The sequence below is a fragment of the Alternaria rosae genome (genome assembly GCF_020736505.1).
Source record: "Alternaria rosae strain MPI-PUGE-AT-0040 chromosome Unknown BKA58scaffold_1, whole genome shotgun sequence".
In the NCBI taxonomy this organism is placed as follows: Eukaryota; Fungi; Ascomycota; class Dothideomycetes; order Pleosporales; family Pleosporaceae; genus Alternaria; species Alternaria rosae.
In genome coordinates this window covers 807339-824628 of record NW_025763570.1, presented here as the reverse complement: position 1 = coordinate 824628, position 17290 = coordinate 807339, and the positions used below count along the sequence as shown (strand labels likewise).

The window sequence follows — 17290 nt, the reverse complement described above, 5'->3', positions numbered from 1 at the left end:
CTAGAGACTGAATAAGATCAAGCACAATCAAGCTCAAGACCTCGTACATCGCTGTCCCAATATGGTTGATTCCTCGAGGTCACTAACCGCATGTTGTCTAGCGCGACTAGCGTCGTTTCCTCGGATTACTGTTTCGGGTTCATTTCTCGAGATTGGGCCGATCAGCAGTAGAAAGCGTGAGCTGAAGGACGAACAGTGAATGTAATTTTATCGCAAGAGAAAGTGATAGTTTGGCAAGAGATTGCTGATCGTGCATTGGAATGCTCAACAGCGGCCTGCACCTTAGCCTTGCTAAGCCACGACCCGTCACATGAAGTGATTGCGTAAAAGCGGTTCTCCTTGGGTCGTGGTCTTGGGCTGTTACTGCAGAACCTCATATGACCATTACGTACCTCAACAGCTTTCCCGTGTTTGCAGTCCGGTATTACCAACAGGACGGATCGTTGAAGTCTTCGGGTACCTTTAGTCCTCTTTGCTTCCTTTTGCGCCAAGCCTCTTTCTTGCCATCTGGCCTCCACTTGATCATCTCCTCTTCAGGATACTTTGCAAGCCATGCAGCTACATCCCAGCGATGTATCTCATTCGCATCATGATACAAAACAATATCATCCACGTGCTCAAGCAGAGTGATGTTCTGGATATACTCCCAATTCCCTTTCAGCTGTTGTCGTACAGTCCAGTTCAGACACTCCAAGAAGTACCGGGAAGTAAACGACATTGCGTTGTCGGCCTGATCGGACAGATGAATCAAACCGAGCTGCACAAGATCGGGAGATGGTGTCTCGACGTTGATGCTGATCGTTTTGATGGATATTTGCCGGTTTTCATTGTCGTTTTCCCTCTCGCATAGAGGCCCAACTCGGGTGAATCGCTGGAATATACCATAGAAGTCCCATACCACTGGAACAGTGAGATGAGTGGTTAGTACGTCGTACTGATACGATTTGAGGAGAGGCTTCCCTTACACTGCTCAGGTGGTAACCCAAAGAAATCTTCAGGTCCTGGATTTGCTGGCGCTCCTGACATGTCTTCAATTTCAGACTTCAATCGTTCGCCATCGTTTGTCACATAGAGGCGAAACGTGACATTCAGCTGCTCGATTTTGGTCGACAAGACGGGAACATTGATCCACGTCGCTGCCAATATCCCATTGTCGGTCATTGCAATATCGAGATCGTACACAATGCTTCGCATTCGTTCTAGCATCTCCATTGTTTCTGTTCTCAGCTGTTGATTGACTAGCAGTAACTTCGTCGCATTCGAGACGATTGCCTGGGGTCGATACGAGGCACCCGGCCCAACGAATAGCTGTGGAAACTTGTACGTCATGTACCCGTCAAGCATCTCTTCGGTTGTCTGATTGAGCGCTCGTGGCTGCCGGGCTGGCGAGAGTATGACGTATTCGCATATCTGATCCCGTAGTTCACGCGGAAGGCCCATAAACGATGGCATTGTGCTATGGCGTCGGCCTCTAGAATCGACAAAATGTTGGGATGTTGGTGGTGAGCTTGTCATACCCAAGCGCATGGCTCTTGCCTAAGGATTGATGACGTGGGGCGGCTGCCGTTAGAAGAAAGGTGGGGCAGCGCAGCACGTGCAAATGGTTACCCCCTTGCCGTTCTCGGCACCCGCCAGGAGGATGTATCACTTTCAACAAATACGCCTTTGCATCGAACGAAGTCTTAGTCTTGTTATAAGCTGGTCACATACTATCCTCATAGAAGCAGCTCTTTATTAACCCGAAGATGGCGAAAGCCTACCCAATTCGGGACTTTTACAGTGTAACAGCAATATGTTGCCAACATTGAGAGCGCTATAAAGAATTCACCATGTCAAAACTCCTTCTAACCTGACTTCTTCTGCTTCATCGCATCCGCAATCTTTCCTGCAATCGCATATACACTGGCGCTAAGATGCCCACTGATCTGCGTCGGGAACACGCTGGCATCGACGACCCGGACGTTCTGTGTCCCGTAAACTTTGCCTTCTGTATCCACCACACCGCCCAGCTCCTTGCTCATCATTGCGCAAGTACTCACAGGATGTGAGTTGCCGCTCATAGCGCCTGTGATCCAGTCGTCCCAGACTTGATCTCTCCAATGAGCACCTTGCGGTACTGCTTCGTAACCGGGAGAGACCTCGCCTACAGCGTCCTCCGCGAGCGGCGAAGTGGCGAAATACTCGCGGATACGGATTGCTGCTGCTGCTTGCACATACATGTCGATGGGCATTTGGAAGAAGTTGGGGTCGATACGAGGCGGTAAGGATGCATCGGCGGACTCGATGTGTATTGAGCCTCGAGAAAGCGGTATCAAATCCCAGAGCTGCGCGATGATCTGGTGGCCAGTCGGGGCCCAGAGGATCTCTATCAAGGGAATATCGCTGTCAGCAGTGAAGACTAGGTCTACTTGGTGCTGCAGAAGCCGTTCTTGCGTCTCGATGGTAATGGTATCGGGCGCGTAGTCTGCGACGATTGCTGCAGCATATGCGCTCACATTGGTTTTGAGTTCTTCCACAAGGGCGGGAAGCTCTTCCCCAAAGAGGTCGGAAGCTGTCAGAAATGTAGCGAAGGTAGGATAGCCCGTCCAATTCGTGGACGAGTTGAAGACCATCCCATGCTGGGGCTGATCTGGCAGGTTGGAACCGACCGAGTGGAGTGGATTGACGGTCTTGATACCGAGAGGCTCGAGTATGGCGGGATTACCTACACCTGAGTGCTCTAAAAGTGCTGGTGATCGAATAGCGCCGGCTGCGACAATGACCTCCTTGGAGGCACCGATAGTTTTCGTTACATTTCCCGCGTCGATCACCTCAACTCCCGAGGCCACCACTTCCGAAGTCGCGAATGATTCATCATTCCAGATGATGCGTGCAGCTGTGGTATTGAAGAAGACCTGGAGATTCGGGCGTGACGCAACGGGGAAGTAGAAGGACCTGGCTCCATCCGCTCTCGTGGGCCCACTCACATTTTGTGTCATAGGCCACGTGTCGAAGCCACGCATACTACCATTGTTCGGCTCCTTGTTGTAAGGTATTCCCATCGCCTCGGACGTTTCGCTGAACAGTTTGACGAAACCTTGACGAACCAAGTATGGCGTGAAGCCAACGGCAAGCTCTCCCTCTGTTCCATGTACCCCGTCCCTGAAGGTCGCGCCTTCCTTTGATAGTTCCTCACTTGGCTCGGTGAACCCTTCCTGCTTCAGGTAATATTCGAGCAGACTTTCCCAGTTCCAACCCTCGTTTCCAAGCTCCTCCCACCCATCAATTTGCTCTTTCTCGGCACGAATGTACGTCATTCCATTGATCGTAGTACTACCTCCTAACGCCTTGCCTGCCCAATAATTCACGCTCCTGTTCCCAGCATACTTCTGAGGTGCGGTCATGTAATTCCAGTCGATCGATGTACCAATGAAAAGACCGTACTCCAAGATCGATTTTGGTACGTACGATATATTGGGGTTGTTGTAGCCGGAATCTCCAGCTTCAATGATTGCGACTGTGACATCGGGATCGGCAGATAGTTGGTTCGCGACGAGAAGACCTGCGGGACCTCCTCCAACTATAACATAGTCATATGTTTCTGGTGCACAGGTAACGCGAACGACGTGGGTCAGGGCGGCAAAAAGAAGAGACCACGACATGATGGTTCATGGAGATCGAAATTCAAAATTCCGTCCTAGGTGCGCCGAACCTGGCATTATGGTCTATATATCGGAAGTGTGCGTGTGGAGATCCCAACAAAGTAGGCCCCCCAGATTCTCCGCAACGACTGTCCACCTAGTAGATTTACCGGGGTTGAATTATGTCATTGGCTCGTTACGTCACTGCCAAGCGCGGACCTGCGTGCCTAGGTATGTACCTTCCCGTCATGGAACTTCGATCTCAAGCGTTTTATTGACAGCGGTCACGATGAGTTAGGTGTATACTACAACCTGTTGGAGCTTCTCATCAGCGCGCATGGATGCGTGACGCTGTCCTGACCATACATCGATTAAATAGCGCTCTTCCAATGCAACTACAATGCGACATTCCATGGTACCTATTGATCCTACGATATGAACTTTCTAGGTATCTTCTTGGGCAGTCGGCCTAGATGCCGATCTCTTACCTCACTCCGCATATTCGAGACAAAATTCACTGAAAGGCTCGACAACGGTGATTGTTGAATCGGGGATATGAAAACCGTTGATGAGTGATCCATCACGCTTCTTACGCAGTGTTAATTCCCGTTTGTCGAGATCGCCAGCCGTGTTGAGCGTGAAAGGTTGCTCGATCTCAAGAAGCTTACGACACCAGCCAGAGTAGACAGTAAGGCCATACAAGGAAGAAACTACAGTTCGGAGTCCCAAGTACGTCAAACAGACGCGATACTGAAGGACGCTCCATGGTCTGGACCAAAGCCCACGTGGCCTGGAAGCATACTAAGCTCTTGGCAATCCCGTTGGCTTTACAACGGTCGGTAGGTAATAAATGGATCGTCGGACTGCTGTCGCTCGGAACCAATCCTACAAGCGTGCAATCTCGATTATTGATCGTTGATACGGGTTGAATCTAGCCTGGAATGCATGAGATACCCCAGAATAGGTCATTTCGCATGTCAAACAATATGGCTTCATGCAGAGATCCGGGTTTGGGCGGACATGGACAATGTGAAGAGGAAGTCAAAGACCATGAGAAGGACCCTTTGCTGGAGTGCTATGAGCGCAGTCAGCCAGCTGAAATCCAAAGTATTTTCCTTGACCTCTTTGCCCCAACGCGGAGTCTGACTGAACCAATAATAGCTACCGAAAAGCTGCGAGGGTTGCTTTCGCTATGCAACTGTTTCCAGCCTTTGTAGGCCCTGAGAGACGACTGAAGATTGATCGCTAAGATGCGTAGGGTGGTGTTGGAGTGATGGTTCATTGCCAAGACACATGTGAATATGCCAGGAAGATGACGGCATCGACCCTGCGGCTTAGCTTTCCCTTCTTGCGATGCGTCCGCAACACGACTCGGGCACAGCTGCCATTCCAGCAAAAGAATCACGAGCGACTCGGTGACAGCGAATCATTCGGCGATAGAGTCAGCGCAGACTAATCACCCGACGGTCGTGCACCTGCGTTTGATGTCGCGGCTGTGGAGTTACCGAGGCACATGGCTTCCCCACACGAATGACATGCGCTTCAGCCGGCGCGACGGCCGTAACGTCGCGCGTCCGAGTGTCAGATATCTGCTCGGTTCAAGGCTCCTGTGCAGTCTTCACTCATACAACAAACTCTAAATCTTTTCTTCAGGCCATCTACAATCAGGATGCCTTTCAACACGGAGCTTACCAGGGCCCTCGGCATTAGGGGTAACTCGACCAGCCAACAAGGGAAGCCAGTAGCTGACATGTATAGTGCCCGTGGTTCAGGGTGGTATGCAATGGGTAGGATACGCTGAACTCGCTTCCGCTGTTAGCAACGCAGGAGGTTTGGGAATAGTACGTCGGGCGCCCATGACGCATCAAACACGTTCTCACGATTGCATAGTTGACCGCCCTTACCCAACCCACACCCGAAGACCTTCGCAAAGAAATCCGCCGATGCCGAACGATGACCAACAAGCCTTTCGGCGTCAACCTGACGCTCCTCCCCGCCATGGTCCCCCCGGACTATGCCGCATACGCCCGCGTCATCATCGAGGAGAAGGTCAACATTGTCGAGACAGCGGGGAACAGCCCGGGGCCAGTAATTAAGCAGCTGAAGGAGGTTGGCACCATCATCCTGCACAAGTGTACCACTATTAGGCATGCACAGTCTGCGGTGAAGCTTGGTGTTGACTTCCTGTCCATCGATGGCTTCGAATGCGCCGGACACGTTGGCGAGACGGACATTACAAACTTCATCCTGCTCAGCAGGGCTAGGCAATCATTAGGTGGTGTGCCTTTCATCGCCTCTGGAGGTTTCGCCGACGGCCAAGGTCTGGCTGCAGCGCTTTCTCTCGGAGCCTGTGGTATCAACATGGGAACGCGCTTCATGTGCACTATCGAAGCGCCCATCCATCACAACATAAAGCAGGCCATCGTCGACGCGCAAGAGACAGATACCGCACTCGTACTCCGCCGGTGGAAGAACACGTCGCGACTCTTCGCCAACAAGGTTGCGCTGCAGGCTGTTGAGGTCGAGAAGACAAGCCCAACTGGCAAGTTCGAGGAGGTCGCTGAGTTCGTCAGCGGAAAGCGCGGGCGTCAAGTCTTCTTGAACGGAGACCCAGACTTTGGTGTAAGTCTACATCCCCCTTTTCGAGTGCGGTTGACTGACAAACCTAGGTATGGACTGCTGGCCAAGTCATTGGACTCATCCACGACATCCCCACCAATCAAGAGCTCCTCGACCGCATCGAGCGCGAAGCCGTCGAGACCATGAAGCAGTCGCAATCACTGTTCGTCGAGGAGGGCGAGAAGCCTGTCGCTGAGGGCGCGTCCATTAACAAGAAGTCGAATAACCCTCAGGCTGAGGTCTGGGGTATTGGCAAGAGCAAGCTATAGATATGTATAAACTTTATAGCATAACCTGTCCGGCGTAGGGAGCGTTCTGCATGGAATCGAATTATGATATTATACGATTAGCAATGTTCAGGTAGTAGCGAAGTCGTGAAGAAATGACAGCACTTCTATTTGAGAGGTTTGCTTCGTCAAAGGCACTAGCGAACGCGCATCTCTCGCGTTCAATTCAATAGCCCTTTCGCCACTGCATAAACCCACATCTCCATGTTGAGTCACTATGACGTCGAATCTACAGCATCACCTCTAAGCTAAAGCATCCTACAAAGCCACTCCCCAGCCGTCTATTAAAGCATTGATCAAAGACCAAGACTGCTCACCAAACGAAAAGCTTAGCAACGAGACCTCTCATACAGACCTCCTTGAAATAACACACACCATGTCTTCCCTAACAGGCCAAGAATCTTCAAACACCCAACCCAAGAACCCCGTCAACCCTAGCGAAGACACATCCGGCACATTCAAGGGTGATCCGAGCGTTCCGTTCAAAACCGGTCAGTCGACAGACCCTGCTGGTTTGAGCACGTCCGTGGATAAGGTAAGCTCCTACCCAACATACCACCTCATAAACATTGCATTAGAAAGGTTATATCACCCAGGAAGATTCTGACAGTCATAGGCTGCACCCGGCCAGCAAAACGCCTCGGGCACTTCAGAGGAGCGCCGCGGAGAAGACGTAACACAAAACACTAAGCAAGAGTACGAGGGAAGTAGCAATGTCGGGACTAAAACAGGAGGCGAGAGTTTGATCGAGAGTGTGGAGAGGAGCATGCATGAAGGTGGAGAGTCGGATCGGAGTGGAGTGGATATTAGACAGGTCACTACTGGGTGATAGGCTGAGATGGGATGATAGTACAGTGACGGCACCAGAATATGCTTGAAGCGAGTCACAGTTCAGGTTACTATATTGCTGTTCTGTCAGACTACATTGCAGACCAACTTAATCTAGAGGCATAGACATACACCTCAAGTGGCAGGTATACCCTCCGCACCTACATTAGCCTCGAAGATAGGCCTGAAGAGACTACATCTGTAATCAAGATCAGACTGAGGCAGCACAGTAACACCACTTCCCCTCACACCTCCAACATCGCCGAGAACACCCAAGCTCCAATCTCCCTCCACAGCCGTGGCATTCTGGTCCTGATACACTCCACCTGCCACGAAGTCATAAGCACCAACCAAAACACTACCCTCAGCCCCCGTGCCAACAGCATTCCATCCAGGTCCAGCATAAGGGTTCTTCGCGAACTTGGCCCATGTACTTTGCATGAACTGTGCCAAGGCGTACTCTTGCGTCGTCGTATTAGCACGTGGATATGTGCGGAACACGAGAGGAATCTCTGAGGCGTGATAGGCACCGAGTTGGGGATAAGCTTGTGTGTTGGTGAACGAAGCGTTGAAGTAGTAGCGCCAGGTGGGTATACCGATGGATGCTGTCGCATTGGCCCACAATGCTTGTGGACACTGAAATGTGACCTCAGTGACGATTTGGGAGATGACGTCGTAGCCGTTGGTCAGACCGTTGCTACCAATCGGGTATGCAGCTTCGATCGTTGGAATGAGTGCAGGTGCGGCTCCGAAGGTCCCCTGCAGGTAGGCAGTGATATTTGTTTGGCCGACTGAGAAGACGCGGCCTTCTTGGCTGTTTGTACCTCCTAGGACCGGTATGTGCGCGATATTGCCGCTTAGGCGTTGCGCCGCTGGGTTTGATACCAAAGTGTTGTTATCAGCAATCGGATTGAAAACCAGCGAGTTTTGGTTGATGATTGTCTGCACAGTCGTCGCATTAGCCGCTCTTACACAGGTCAAGTTGTTCTCATATGTTCCTGGGCACCCGAGCGTTGCTGTGAGATTGTTCCAAGCGGGAATGCTCGATGTTGCGGGAGCCGCGCGATAGCTGTACTGCCCACTTTGTAGAATGGCGGCCCGGAATGGTGGGGAACTATCCTTGGGGAAGCTGGTCAAGAGCGCATCGATCGAGAAAGCACCTGCGCTCTCGCCGAAGATGGTGACTTTGGATGCATCGCCGCCGAAGGCGTGGATGTTCTGCTGCACCCACTTGAGGGCGAAACGTTGGTCAAGGAAGCCGAGATTGCGTTCTGCTAATGGCAGCTCTGGTGAAGCAGGGAAGCCAAAAACTGTGGCCGTTAGAATCTGGATAAGCATTTTTGAAGGATCGACAGTTTCTTACCATTCGTTCTGTAGTTTGTTGTCACAACGATAACATCTTCATATGCTGCGAAACTGCTTCCATCATATTGTTCTTGACCAGCGTTACCAAACTGCAGTGAGCCACCGTAGATCCAGAACATTACAGCTCTGCCATTGCCACCAGCTGGTCCCGCTGGCGCATATACATTCAGGTATAAGCAGTCTTCTGATTCTTCCGGTGGCGGGTTATTGAAGACAGCCTGGGTGAACTGTGAACTTGACAACGGGTCTACTGCTATTAGCGCATATAATATCGCTCTCATAGATTTGCATACATCGAAATTGCTGGATGCAGGCTGGCTTGAACTCGGTAGCATTGACCGATTCTTGGAAAGGTTCTGCAGCTCGCGGTGGAGAGAATCTCTCGGGTGGTGATGCAAAAGGTACACCTAGAAACTGGTGCACCGGTCCCAGTGCATGTGGAAGTGAGGTCGACTTTCCAACTATGACACCGGCATCAACAGTTGCCGTCGGTGCATCGTATCCGGGGGAAGAGTCTGCCCAGGTGGTCGTCGCGCCACTGAGTACGAGGAGAAGACAAACGGAGCCCAACCTAGAAGACGAGAACATGTCGACGGTACTGTGGTCTTACTACCCGTGAACGGGTATGAAGTAGTATCGTGATCCCTTTATACAAGCCTCGTTTTTTGACAAACGCGAGACCGAGGTCAACACTTTCATCGCAAGCCACGTCCAGCTTGGCGTGCATCGTGCTGTAAGGTTTCCATCCAAACAAAGAGGCTTTTTAGTGCGCGAAGCCGAGGCTTAGGAGCCGTCTCCGCAATTAAAAAGCATAAAGGCGTCATGGCCATCCCGTGTATGCGGTTGCTATTGAGTAAACAGTGCAGCTCGCGCTACTGACGCGTGTATTCCACTTGTGCTTGTTCGACGGCTGCATATACCGGACTGCTGGATAAGAGCAAAAGCTCAAACATAGAAGTGAGCACGGAAAATTCCACGAAAAAGCAAACTATGAGAGAAAGGAAACGCGAAATTCGTTATGAAGATGCGGGACGCGCAGGTCATTGCGGGGTGCGTCTCGCTTCCGGTCACCCCCGGCTCCCAGTCCCAGCCACCAAGCTTCGCGACAGCCTGCCCATCCATCGTCGCTACTGGGAACGCCAATCTTTCATTCATACTAGGCCTCTACGTCGATAACGATCTCAACCACCATCAGAAACTGCTCAGTTTTGATCCGATTCGGCAAGATTGTCATTATTACGAACTACCGCCGCTAGACGCCTGCGCCTACCCAAAGGATCGTCCGCCGCGCTCTTTGCTTAACATCGTTCCTCACAACTTCTCGATAGGTTTCTCGCTCGCACTCGCGTCACGGAGGCAGAAGAGCAAGCTGACCTTCGTATCAGTCGGCGACCTATCAACGTAAAACATTCTTATTCCAGCGATCACAGTATGGCCCAGTTGCTCTCAATGCTGCGCAAGCAACCAGACTGTGCCCGCACCGTGTGGTGTACCTAGCAGAGCCACTGCGCTGTCACAGTCCATATCAAGATAGAGACTTGGATACGTACAAGATCCCAGATGACAAGGTGAAGCATTGAGAATACTTTTCACAACAGCAAAAGTGTCCAGGTTTACGATCTTCTCTTTCATGATGAAGTTGAGATTCCGCACATTGTCATGGGTGCGTTGAAAGTGAGCCCAATGGAGGAAAGCCACATCGGACTAGTGCTTCAACGAGATCAACAGAGTGGCTGCGGGCGACTTCGACACCTTGGCCTTATGTATCGGGCTGTAGTTGTGAACTGCTACGAGGATTCCAGCTTGAACGTTGACCTCGGACACAAACGCCACGTTGCTTGCGCCTACAAACGTCTTGCCAGTGGTAAGGTCTTTGGTGTACTCGTCTCTAATATTGATGGATTCAGAGTTGGCACAACGGATACCGAGACTGTCCAGCATTTTCGATAGGTCACCGAGAAATCGAGACCGTGTCATTCTCTCATATCCTAGTGTTTTTCTATCTCCAGGTATGAAGTATGGGCTTTGTATGAGAGCAGCTTCTTGTCTTTCTCCATGGCAGTCTTGTGGTCCAGATCACTGATATGTGAATTTGTCATCGTGGACATGGCTTACTGTGAGATGTTATTGGGAAAGAAAAGACGCGAAAGTCCTTTATACATGAGGCTGGTGAGATAATGTCTTCCACCTTCTTAGAATCTCCAATGGATCAAACACGGTGTGGTTTCATGATTGTTCTACTGTCTGCTATCTCATCGTTCGTATTGCTTAACACATTGCTAGAGCAGCACTCATTCTACCCTCATAGCGACTTCCTCAAACCAACTTCCTCGCGGCCTGCGCCCGGAGCAACCAGGTCGCGAATGTGGAACACCAAGCTTGGAACTATCGTGTTGTCCCTGGGCATGATCGATTTGTCATGACAATCCAGCGTTACCTTGTTAACTGTCTTATGACCCAGTTGCCGCTTATGCTGTATGAGCAACCAAGCAACGCCAGCTCCGTTCGGTGTCCCTAGGAGAGCGGCTACGTGATCACGGTCGTCGTCGATGCGGAACGAGTACGATTCATCTCCGTTGACTGGAGCGTCCTTAACAATGTGCTGCACAACAGCTTTCGTCTTTGTGTTCATGATGCTTATTCGCATCACGTAGCGCAAGTCGGATAAGACTTTGGTATGCTTGGCCCATTGCAGGTAAGCGACATCTGACCAGAACTTTAGACTAGGGATGTCATCGCCAACGTTGTCCTTTTCGGTAGGCTTCAGTTCAGCCTTTCCAGTGGTCTTCTCCGCATCCGCTCTCGCCCTTCTCCAATCTTCCAGAGGACTGTACGTGTTCATGGCTGCGATCATACCACCGGAAGGGCTTATTACTGAGTCAAAGTGAATCTGCATCGAAAGTCCTCCTTGTAGTAATCCTTTTATCGATTTAAGGCCGCGGTGATTATGAGAAACAGGAATGTTGCTTAATGTATTGATTCCAAGGTCTTCCGACAGTCGCATCAGAGTTTTGGAATCGTCCTTGAATGAAACCTCGAACCATTTGTATTCTAAGAGATCCTTGTAGTTGAGATATTCGCTTTCAGCTGGCATACCTGTGTCTTTCAGTAATTCGCCAAGCTCATCAGAGCTGGCTTCCAGCATCTGTAACAGCGATAGACCTTTCTGGTGAGCCGCCTTGTATTGCGCTGCTGGAGTTGCTGAAGTTGTCATCGGAGTGAATATCGGCTGTGATACTGTTGCAGGTGAGCTAAGGTAGTACTCAGTATAATGTCGTTCAGCGGCATATATGAGCCCCTTATGTATTGGACATGAATGAACACGCGCATCGTGTGCACCGGGCATGTGACGCAAAGCAGGTGATGTGTACCCAAATCTCTTCCACTCTTTGTCTAATGATCTCCATGTAGAATGATTGCCCATACAATCTTCTCACCCGACCCCCAGTCTACACAATCCAAAACAGCAAACTCGGCCATCTAAACAGATCATCCTTCTTAGCCGCATGAAACAAAGTCACCTTCTCAATCTTCTTCTCCCCAAACGACTTTCTGTGTTGGACAAGCATCCAAGCGACACCACAACCATTCGGCGTTCCCAAGATCGCCTTCCCTTCTTCAGTGTCCATACCGAACGTGATACCGGGCCACATGTCGTAAGTAAACGCGGCATGTTTGCTGATAATCTTATTGAGCACTAAAGACGTCGCGGCGTTTTGTATCTGGACGCGGAAGATGTAGTTGAGCGAAACCGGCCGCATAGGTGGCTCGAGGAAAGAAGAAAGGTATTGCAGGAACGCTACGTCTGACCAGTGTCGCAGTGACGGTAGTTCCCCGGCTTCTTCTTCTCTTTCGTCATCGAATTTGGCTGCGTGGGTAGGGCTAAGATTGCTGTCTGCGATCAAGACACCAGAATGTGGGTTGCTGACTTGGGAAAAGTATCCATGCGTTGTCTGGTGGCTCGTCAGAATGTGCTTGCTTCTAGGCTATCTCGAAACGTACCGAATCATCTTCTCTCGCTAATGCTCCGTCCCGATCATGTACATGATGTGTTCTGGTGTTCTCTCCGCCTTCATACACCATTTTGTGGCTCACACCTAGATCGCAGAGCGCGTCGGCGATACAGTCGATCTCAAAGGCTTTATCTTGAGGCTTGAGAAGGTAGCCATGTTGAGCTAGCGCTTTTATGTCCTCGTATGTACTTTGATCTTGTGTCTTGTCCTTCGCGGCAAGTATCTGGAGTAGCCTGGTACCCTTCACGACAGCGGCCTCGTAGCCTTGATCTATCGTCAATTTTGTCATATTGGGGACGTATTCTTGGATGAAGGAAGCTAATATTACCATGAGAAAGGTAAGAGAAAGAAACGGGTTGATGGAGTCACTCCCGTCGCGTTTGCTCGACCGAGCTTCACTTCACTCACCGTGTCACACGGTACGTAGACCGTTCGCTGCCCCACAGCTCCTCACTGCATTTTCAGCTCCTCGCGCGTACCATGTGCATTGTCCGAGCACAAAGACTTCGCTTTTGTCGTTGCCCACGTTCCAGCAGAAGTAATACTCGTATCGTAGAAGCACTTCAAGCTTTTGGTCAGTATAAGCGTGCACTAGTAGAGGATATGGCTGAGGAAGACGTTGCGAAGGCTGAGATGGGTACGAAACGTTCCAAAAACACGTCAAAGATGAGCGGGAAAAGGGAACACAATGTGCTTCTGTTCATTCCGCAGCATACTCATGGTGAAATTGATATATTGATACAACAGTGAAAAAAGAACTATGAAGCTCATCACGTCTCAACCTGAACGCCTGTGCTGCATCGTACCAGGCCGATCAAGCCTTAGTGATCCTTCTGACCCTTCAACCTGGTCAAACTTTTCCTCGCTTCCTGTGCGACACCGCTGCGCCATGTCGAAACTACACCTAACGGTCTCGTATCCAATCCTTCAAGCTAGCAATACTTGATCGTCTCCTCCTCCTTGACCCGCTTCCCTCCATACCAATGTCCATACTCCTCCTTCCGCTATCTATACTCCTGCGGCCTTTGCTCTCCGTGTCCAGCACAACGACAAGAACAGTACAGTTGTCCGCGCCCTTCATCTGGCCTTCTCTTGATGTCAACTCTTCCGCAATCTCCTTGGCCTCCTTTCCGGATTGCCATGCATCCACCGCCAGCCTTGTGCATTCCTCCGCCTCCTTCGCCGAACCGACACCATCTGATGCAAGTAGGATGAGCGATTGGCCGTGGAGGGTGCGAGTGGTAAAATGCGCTTTGTTCGATACGAGGTCGTGGACTGCCGTCTTTCCTGGTGCGAGGCCCGTTTCTACCCCGACTAAGTCAGAGAGGTCGTGGCCCGCTAGACGGTTAACGCGAGGCTTCTTGTAGTCCAGATCGCCCAGTGCGCGCGACATGCTCACGCCGCCAATGCGCGCAATGCCAGATCGGTAGTTGATCTCGCCACCCGCGTTTTCCACTCTTCTCTTCTCTAACGGGCTGTCTGGTGCATGTTCCTCGCTAAGAGCCTCGACGTTCCAGCCGTTGGAGCCAACGCCGGAGTCGATGCGCGTGGGAGATTGTGGCGATAACGATTGGGGAGATTGGGGCTCGTGGTCCGCGAAGAAGACATGGCTGTCTCCTAAGTTCGCTTGTATAAGCAAGCTCTGCTTTGTGTCGATGAGAACGAGAGAAACAGTTGAGCCTCCGTCTAGGTTGGCGTGGTCTAGATCGCGGTCTACAGCCAGCAGAGCACCTTGTATCGCGTGCTTATACTCGGCTACATTGGACGGCTTTTGTATGGCGATATGCTGTTCAAGATGTGTATGAAGATGCTCTGCAACGTGGTTCACAGTTTCTGTACCCCCACTGCGACCCAGTTGTTAGCTTACAAGCCACAACTTGAGATTTTGCGGCGCTGCTTACTGGCCATCATACACGGCAAAGATGGCGAGTTCTTTCCGTGACTTGATCGAACCTGGCGTCAAGGTAATATAACGGTCTTCCTGATCTTCTCGAGCCCCCAGAATCTGTGGGGAAGACGTTAGTAAAGAGTCTCGGTCGCAGCTCGGAAGAACCGGCATCTAGAAGGCGGGAGCATGCAAGGAACACACAACGCACCCTGCTGACGCCAACGTCAATGATGTTAACGCTCATGATTGATTTTGCCGAATGAATGAGTTTTCGCGTGGGATGTAGCAGCGACAGATGGGCTCCCTATGTTTGTTTTTGCATGAATTATACATCGTCATAGGCCAAGCCTTGCCCAGCAACAGCTGCTGGCTGATAAGCGGCGGCACACGCGACCCTCACAAACAAGACGTCATCTACCCTTTCAGCTTGCATACGCTGGAACCAATCATGGGGCCGCCCGCGCCACAGTTTATTGGCTTATGTACTCAGCCTCAATAGCCTAGACCCTTGCGATGCGCAAGTGTGTAGCTGCTTCCGGGTCTAGAGCACGGAGAACGTGGAGAAAAGAAGGGTCATTTTGTGGGGCACGTGACGTCGTGATCTGAACAGCGCGAACGGCGGGCCCAGAATTATATATGAGCAAACAAACCTCTTGCTGAGGAAGCTTGTTGCCGGTGTATGCATATGCACGCCCCTACCTAGGTGTTGAACGATGCTACACTTGACAGACGGGGCTGTGTGCGCGAAATTCTTAATCGGCGGGGCAGTTACCCCTCGTGATGCGTGGTTTTTAACATTTGGTATGTCGATCTATCATTGCTTGGCTGTTGAGCGAGCTTCCTCGTGAAGCTTGATGTACTATGGAGTATACTCGAGATAGACTGAAGTGCTGGAAAGAAAATGCCTCATCAGCTTGCACTGCCTCGTGAGCCAAGAGCTCCTAGACACGAACAGCTCGTTCGGCCCTTTCCGATATCCACGAGATCCGCATGCCTTCGTCCGAGCCCACAGTATTGTGTTTCTTGTTGAGTATGAGTCCGAAAGTCCGAACAGTACCAAAGAACTCCCGGCAACATGCAGAGGCATGACTGTCATTCTCAAGCCCTCCGGACAACACCGCTGTTCATCCATTCCTCTCGCAGCCTTCTCCAAATTCCATCTCCCCTAAATCCCCAGGCCCGTTTCTCTTTCTCCAGATTCGCAAGTTTGTCCTTCAGTACCTGATTGTCTTGCTCTCCATCATTCCGTCCACACTCAGCCACCAGCTCCTCGCAGGCGATCTCCTCGCTCATGCACGCGCTGATGGCGCTCAGACACTCCTCTAGGTCCATATCACACCCGAATAGCAACTCTCTTACTGTCTCCATGGCTCGTCGGTCGGTCTTCAAATGATCCAGTAGCCCGCGAGGTACTGAGGGCGACTTCACACCTTCGATCTTGACACGGCAGCACGGACATGTGCGATGTGGGTACTTTGCTTCGTCGATCTTTGGCGTTCTCATCCACTGCTCTAGACATGACTTTCCAATGATATGACCGCATTGCTTTATGCGCACTGGATAGTCACCTAACAGTTGTACGATAGAGGAATCTTGGAATGAGGTGTATGAGTGTTGGCAGATTGGGCAGCAGCCGGCGTTGTCATCGGCCACAGAAGCGTTGTCAGCTGTGACGGTGAGTAGTGAAAGTGGAATGGCGCACGCGAAATGGTCGACGTGGATGAAGTCAGTTCTGGCGAGTATAACCTCGCGTGTCTCATCTATCCCGGCGTCCATGTCAGATGCACGCTTCAGACGCTCGTCCAGCTTTTGGGCGACCTCATTAACATCTCGCCGGTGTTGCGGGTAGTCAAAGTGAAAGACGGTCACGAAAGCCGCCTGCAATCGCTCTTGCGGCGATGCGAGATTGCTGTTTGCGAGTGCCATGTAAAGTCGTTCCAGATCAGTCCAATCACTCTCTCGTTCTTCCATTTGCTTCTCCACGGCGAATCTGAACATTCTTATTTCGTGTTCCCGGGTCATCACTTTGTCATGGCAGTCGAGCATACCCAGTAGCCACCGCCGCGCGGCATCGGCTTGTTGGTCAGTCTCTTCATCGCTCAGGTCTGCGAGACGAGAGGTGTTTGCTGGACTTGGAAAGTGCTGCTGTTCTAGCTTCCGAAGTTCTGCGGGCGTCATGGAAAGTACGTCTTTGGGGTTTTTGTACCTATAGCCGAACTTGCGCAAGTCTCGTAGGCTACGTAAGTGTGTACGCACACGCCGATATACTGCCATCGTTAGCAGAAAATCTCAAGGCGAAGAGGCCCGGCCTGAATGATGTCCGTATCGATCGAGGGCATGCAGGTCAGTTACACACCTGCGGCGCTTGCCGGCGCATGGTTTGTTGACGGAACCAAATCCTGAGCTTCGGCGGACATTATTGCGCGAGCTCGCAGAGATCGTTGTTGATTTTGCAACGTCGCGGTATCTTGAGAGTGGGATGGAGTAGAAAGGGCGGAAATGGAAGGTACCAGCTTCACGTGTTTGCTCTACCACGAGGACGGAGTGAGTGGGGCAGCCCGTTCACACCCCGCACGTGATTGGTGCCTACTGCGAGTTGGAAGAATATCCAGACTACACGCGCAGATAATTAGGTGAGAAAATTGCCATAAATCATGCTGCCTAGGTAGC

The 17290-nt window shown here is 51.2% G+C and overlaps 9 protein-coding genes across 9 annotated transcripts; 2 read left to right on the top strand and 7 right to left on the bottom strand.

The window, feature by feature from the left end:
- Positions 1-424: 424 nt before the first annotated feature.
- On the bottom strand, positions 425-1452 carry BKA58DRAFT_433366 (uncharacterized protein; the record flags this gene model as incomplete). Its single annotated transcript, XM_046173181.1, has 2 exons — positions 425-900; positions 966-1452. 2 exons carry the CDS (start codon positions 1450-1452, stop codon positions 425-427), a joined length of 963 nt encoding a protein of 320 aa, XP_046030471.1.
- Positions 1453-1844: 392 nt separating this feature from the next.
- On the bottom strand, positions 1845-3641 carry BKA58DRAFT_425437 (uncharacterized protein; the record flags this gene model as incomplete). Its single annotated transcript, XM_046172928.1, has 1 exon — positions 1845-3641. The coding sequence occupies one exon, from the start codon at positions 3639-3641 to the stop codon at positions 1845-1847; it is 1797 nt and encodes a 598-aa protein (XP_046030470.1).
- A 1422-nt stretch (positions 3642-5063) lies between these two features.
- Positions 5064-6723, top strand: BKA58DRAFT_5303 (2-nitropropane dioxygenase). Its single transcript, XM_046175463.1, has 4 exons — positions 5064-5332; positions 5379-5461; positions 5511-6242; positions 6290-6723. The coding sequence occupies exons 1-4, from the start codon at positions 5290-5292 to the stop codon at positions 6506-6508; spliced, it is 1077 nt and encodes a 358-aa protein (XP_046030469.1). The 5' UTR covers positions 5064-5289; the 3' UTR covers positions 6509-6723.
- On the top strand, positions 6645-7355 carry BKA58DRAFT_445784 (uncharacterized protein; the record flags this gene model as incomplete). The annotated part of the gene is made up of 2 exons (XM_046174154.1): positions 6645-7061; positions 7143-7355. The coding sequence occupies exons 1-2, from the start codon at positions 6903-6905 to the stop codon at positions 7353-7355; spliced, it is 372 nt and encodes a 123-aa protein (XP_046030468.1). The 5' UTR covers positions 6645-6902.
- A 51-nt stretch (positions 7356-7406) lies between these two features.
- BKA58DRAFT_371823 (Carboxylesterase) lies at positions 7407-9763 on the bottom strand. Its single transcript, XM_046169061.1, has 3 exons — positions 9013-9763; positions 8718-8966; positions 7407-8664 (listed from the first exon to the last, which is right to left on the bottom strand). Exons 1-3 carry the CDS (start codon positions 9305-9307, stop codon positions 7490-7492), a joined length of 1719 nt encoding a protein of 572 aa, XP_046030467.1. The 5' UTR covers positions 9308-9763; the 3' UTR covers positions 7407-7489.
- Positions 9764-11021: 1258 nt separating this feature from the next.
- On the bottom strand, positions 11022-11933 carry BKA58DRAFT_433361 (uncharacterized protein; the record flags this gene model as incomplete). The annotated part of the gene is made up of 1 exon (XM_046173180.1): positions 11022-11933. The coding sequence occupies one exon, from the start codon at positions 11931-11933 to the stop codon at positions 11022-11024; it is 912 nt and encodes a 303-aa protein (XP_046030466.1).
- A 235-nt stretch (positions 11934-12168) lies between these two features.
- On the bottom strand, positions 12169-13021 carry BKA58DRAFT_445783 (uncharacterized protein; the record flags this gene model as incomplete). Its single annotated transcript, XM_046174153.1, has 2 exons — positions 12169-12672; positions 12722-13021. 2 exons carry the CDS (start codon positions 13019-13021, stop codon positions 12169-12171), a joined length of 804 nt encoding a protein of 267 aa, XP_046030465.1.
- A 395-nt stretch (positions 13022-13416) lies between these two features.
- BKA58DRAFT_5282 (phosphatase 2C family protein) lies at positions 13417-15063 on the bottom strand. Its single transcript, XM_046175459.1, has 2 exons — positions 14634-15063; positions 13417-14576 (listed from the first exon to the last, which is right to left on the bottom strand). The coding sequence occupies exons 1-2, from the start codon at positions 14789-14791 to the stop codon at positions 13637-13639; spliced, it is 1098 nt and encodes a 365-aa protein (XP_046030464.1). The 5' UTR covers positions 14792-15063; the 3' UTR covers positions 13417-13636.
- A 355-nt stretch (positions 15064-15418) lies between these two features.
- On the bottom strand, positions 15419-17252 carry BKA58DRAFT_5284 (uncharacterized protein). The gene is made up of 2 exons (XM_046175460.1): positions 16977-17252; positions 15419-16887 (listed from the first exon to the last, which is right to left on the bottom strand). Exons 1-2 carry the CDS (start codon positions 17035-17037, stop codon positions 15719-15721), a joined length of 1230 nt encoding a protein of 409 aa, XP_046030463.1. The 5' UTR covers positions 17038-17252; the 3' UTR covers positions 15419-15718.
- Positions 17253-17290: the final 38 nt, after the last annotated feature.

Bases quoted from the DNA above. Each gene is read 5' to 3' on its own strand.
- BKA58DRAFT_5303 (XM_046175463.1), top strand. From the start codon at position 5,290: ATGCCTTTCAACACGGAGCTTACCAGGGCCCTCGGCATTAGGG. The intron at 5,333-5,378 runs GTAACTCGACCA...TGACATGTATAG, and splicing joins CAGGGCCCTCGGCATTAGGG to TGCCCGTGGTTCAGGGTGGT. The intron at 5,462-5,510 runs GTACGTCGGGCG...ACGATTGCATAG, and splicing joins ACGCAGGAGGTTTGGGAATA to TTGACCGCCCTTACCCAACC.
- BKA58DRAFT_371823 (XM_046169061.1), bottom strand. From the start codon at position 9,307: ATGTTCTCGTCTTCTAGGTTGGGCTCCGTTTGTCTTCTCCTCGTACTC. The intron at 8,967-9,012 runs GTATGCAAATCT...TAATAGCAGTAG, and splicing joins CTGCATCCAGCAATTTCGAT to ACCCGTTGTCAAGTTCACAG. The intron at 8,665-8,717 runs GTAAGAAACTGT...TAACGGCCACAG, and splicing joins AACAAACTACAGAACGAATG to TTTTTGGCTTCCCTGCTTCA.
- BKA58DRAFT_5282 (XM_046175459.1), bottom strand. From the start codon at position 14,791: ATGCCGGTTCTTCCGAGCTGCGACCGAGACTCTTTACTAACGTCTTCC. The intron at 14,577-14,633 runs GTAAGCAGCGCC...ACTGGGTCGCAG, and splicing joins TTTGCCGTGTATGATGGCCA to TGGGGGTACAGAAACTGTGA.
- BKA58DRAFT_5284 (XM_046175460.1), bottom strand. From the start codon at position 17,037: ATGTCCGCCGAAGCTCAGGATTTGGTTCCGTCAACAAACCATGCGCCG. The intron at 16,888-16,976 runs GTGTGTAACTGA...TAACGATGGCAG, and splicing joins TGCGCCGGCAAGCGCCGCAG to TATATCGGCGTGTGCGTACA.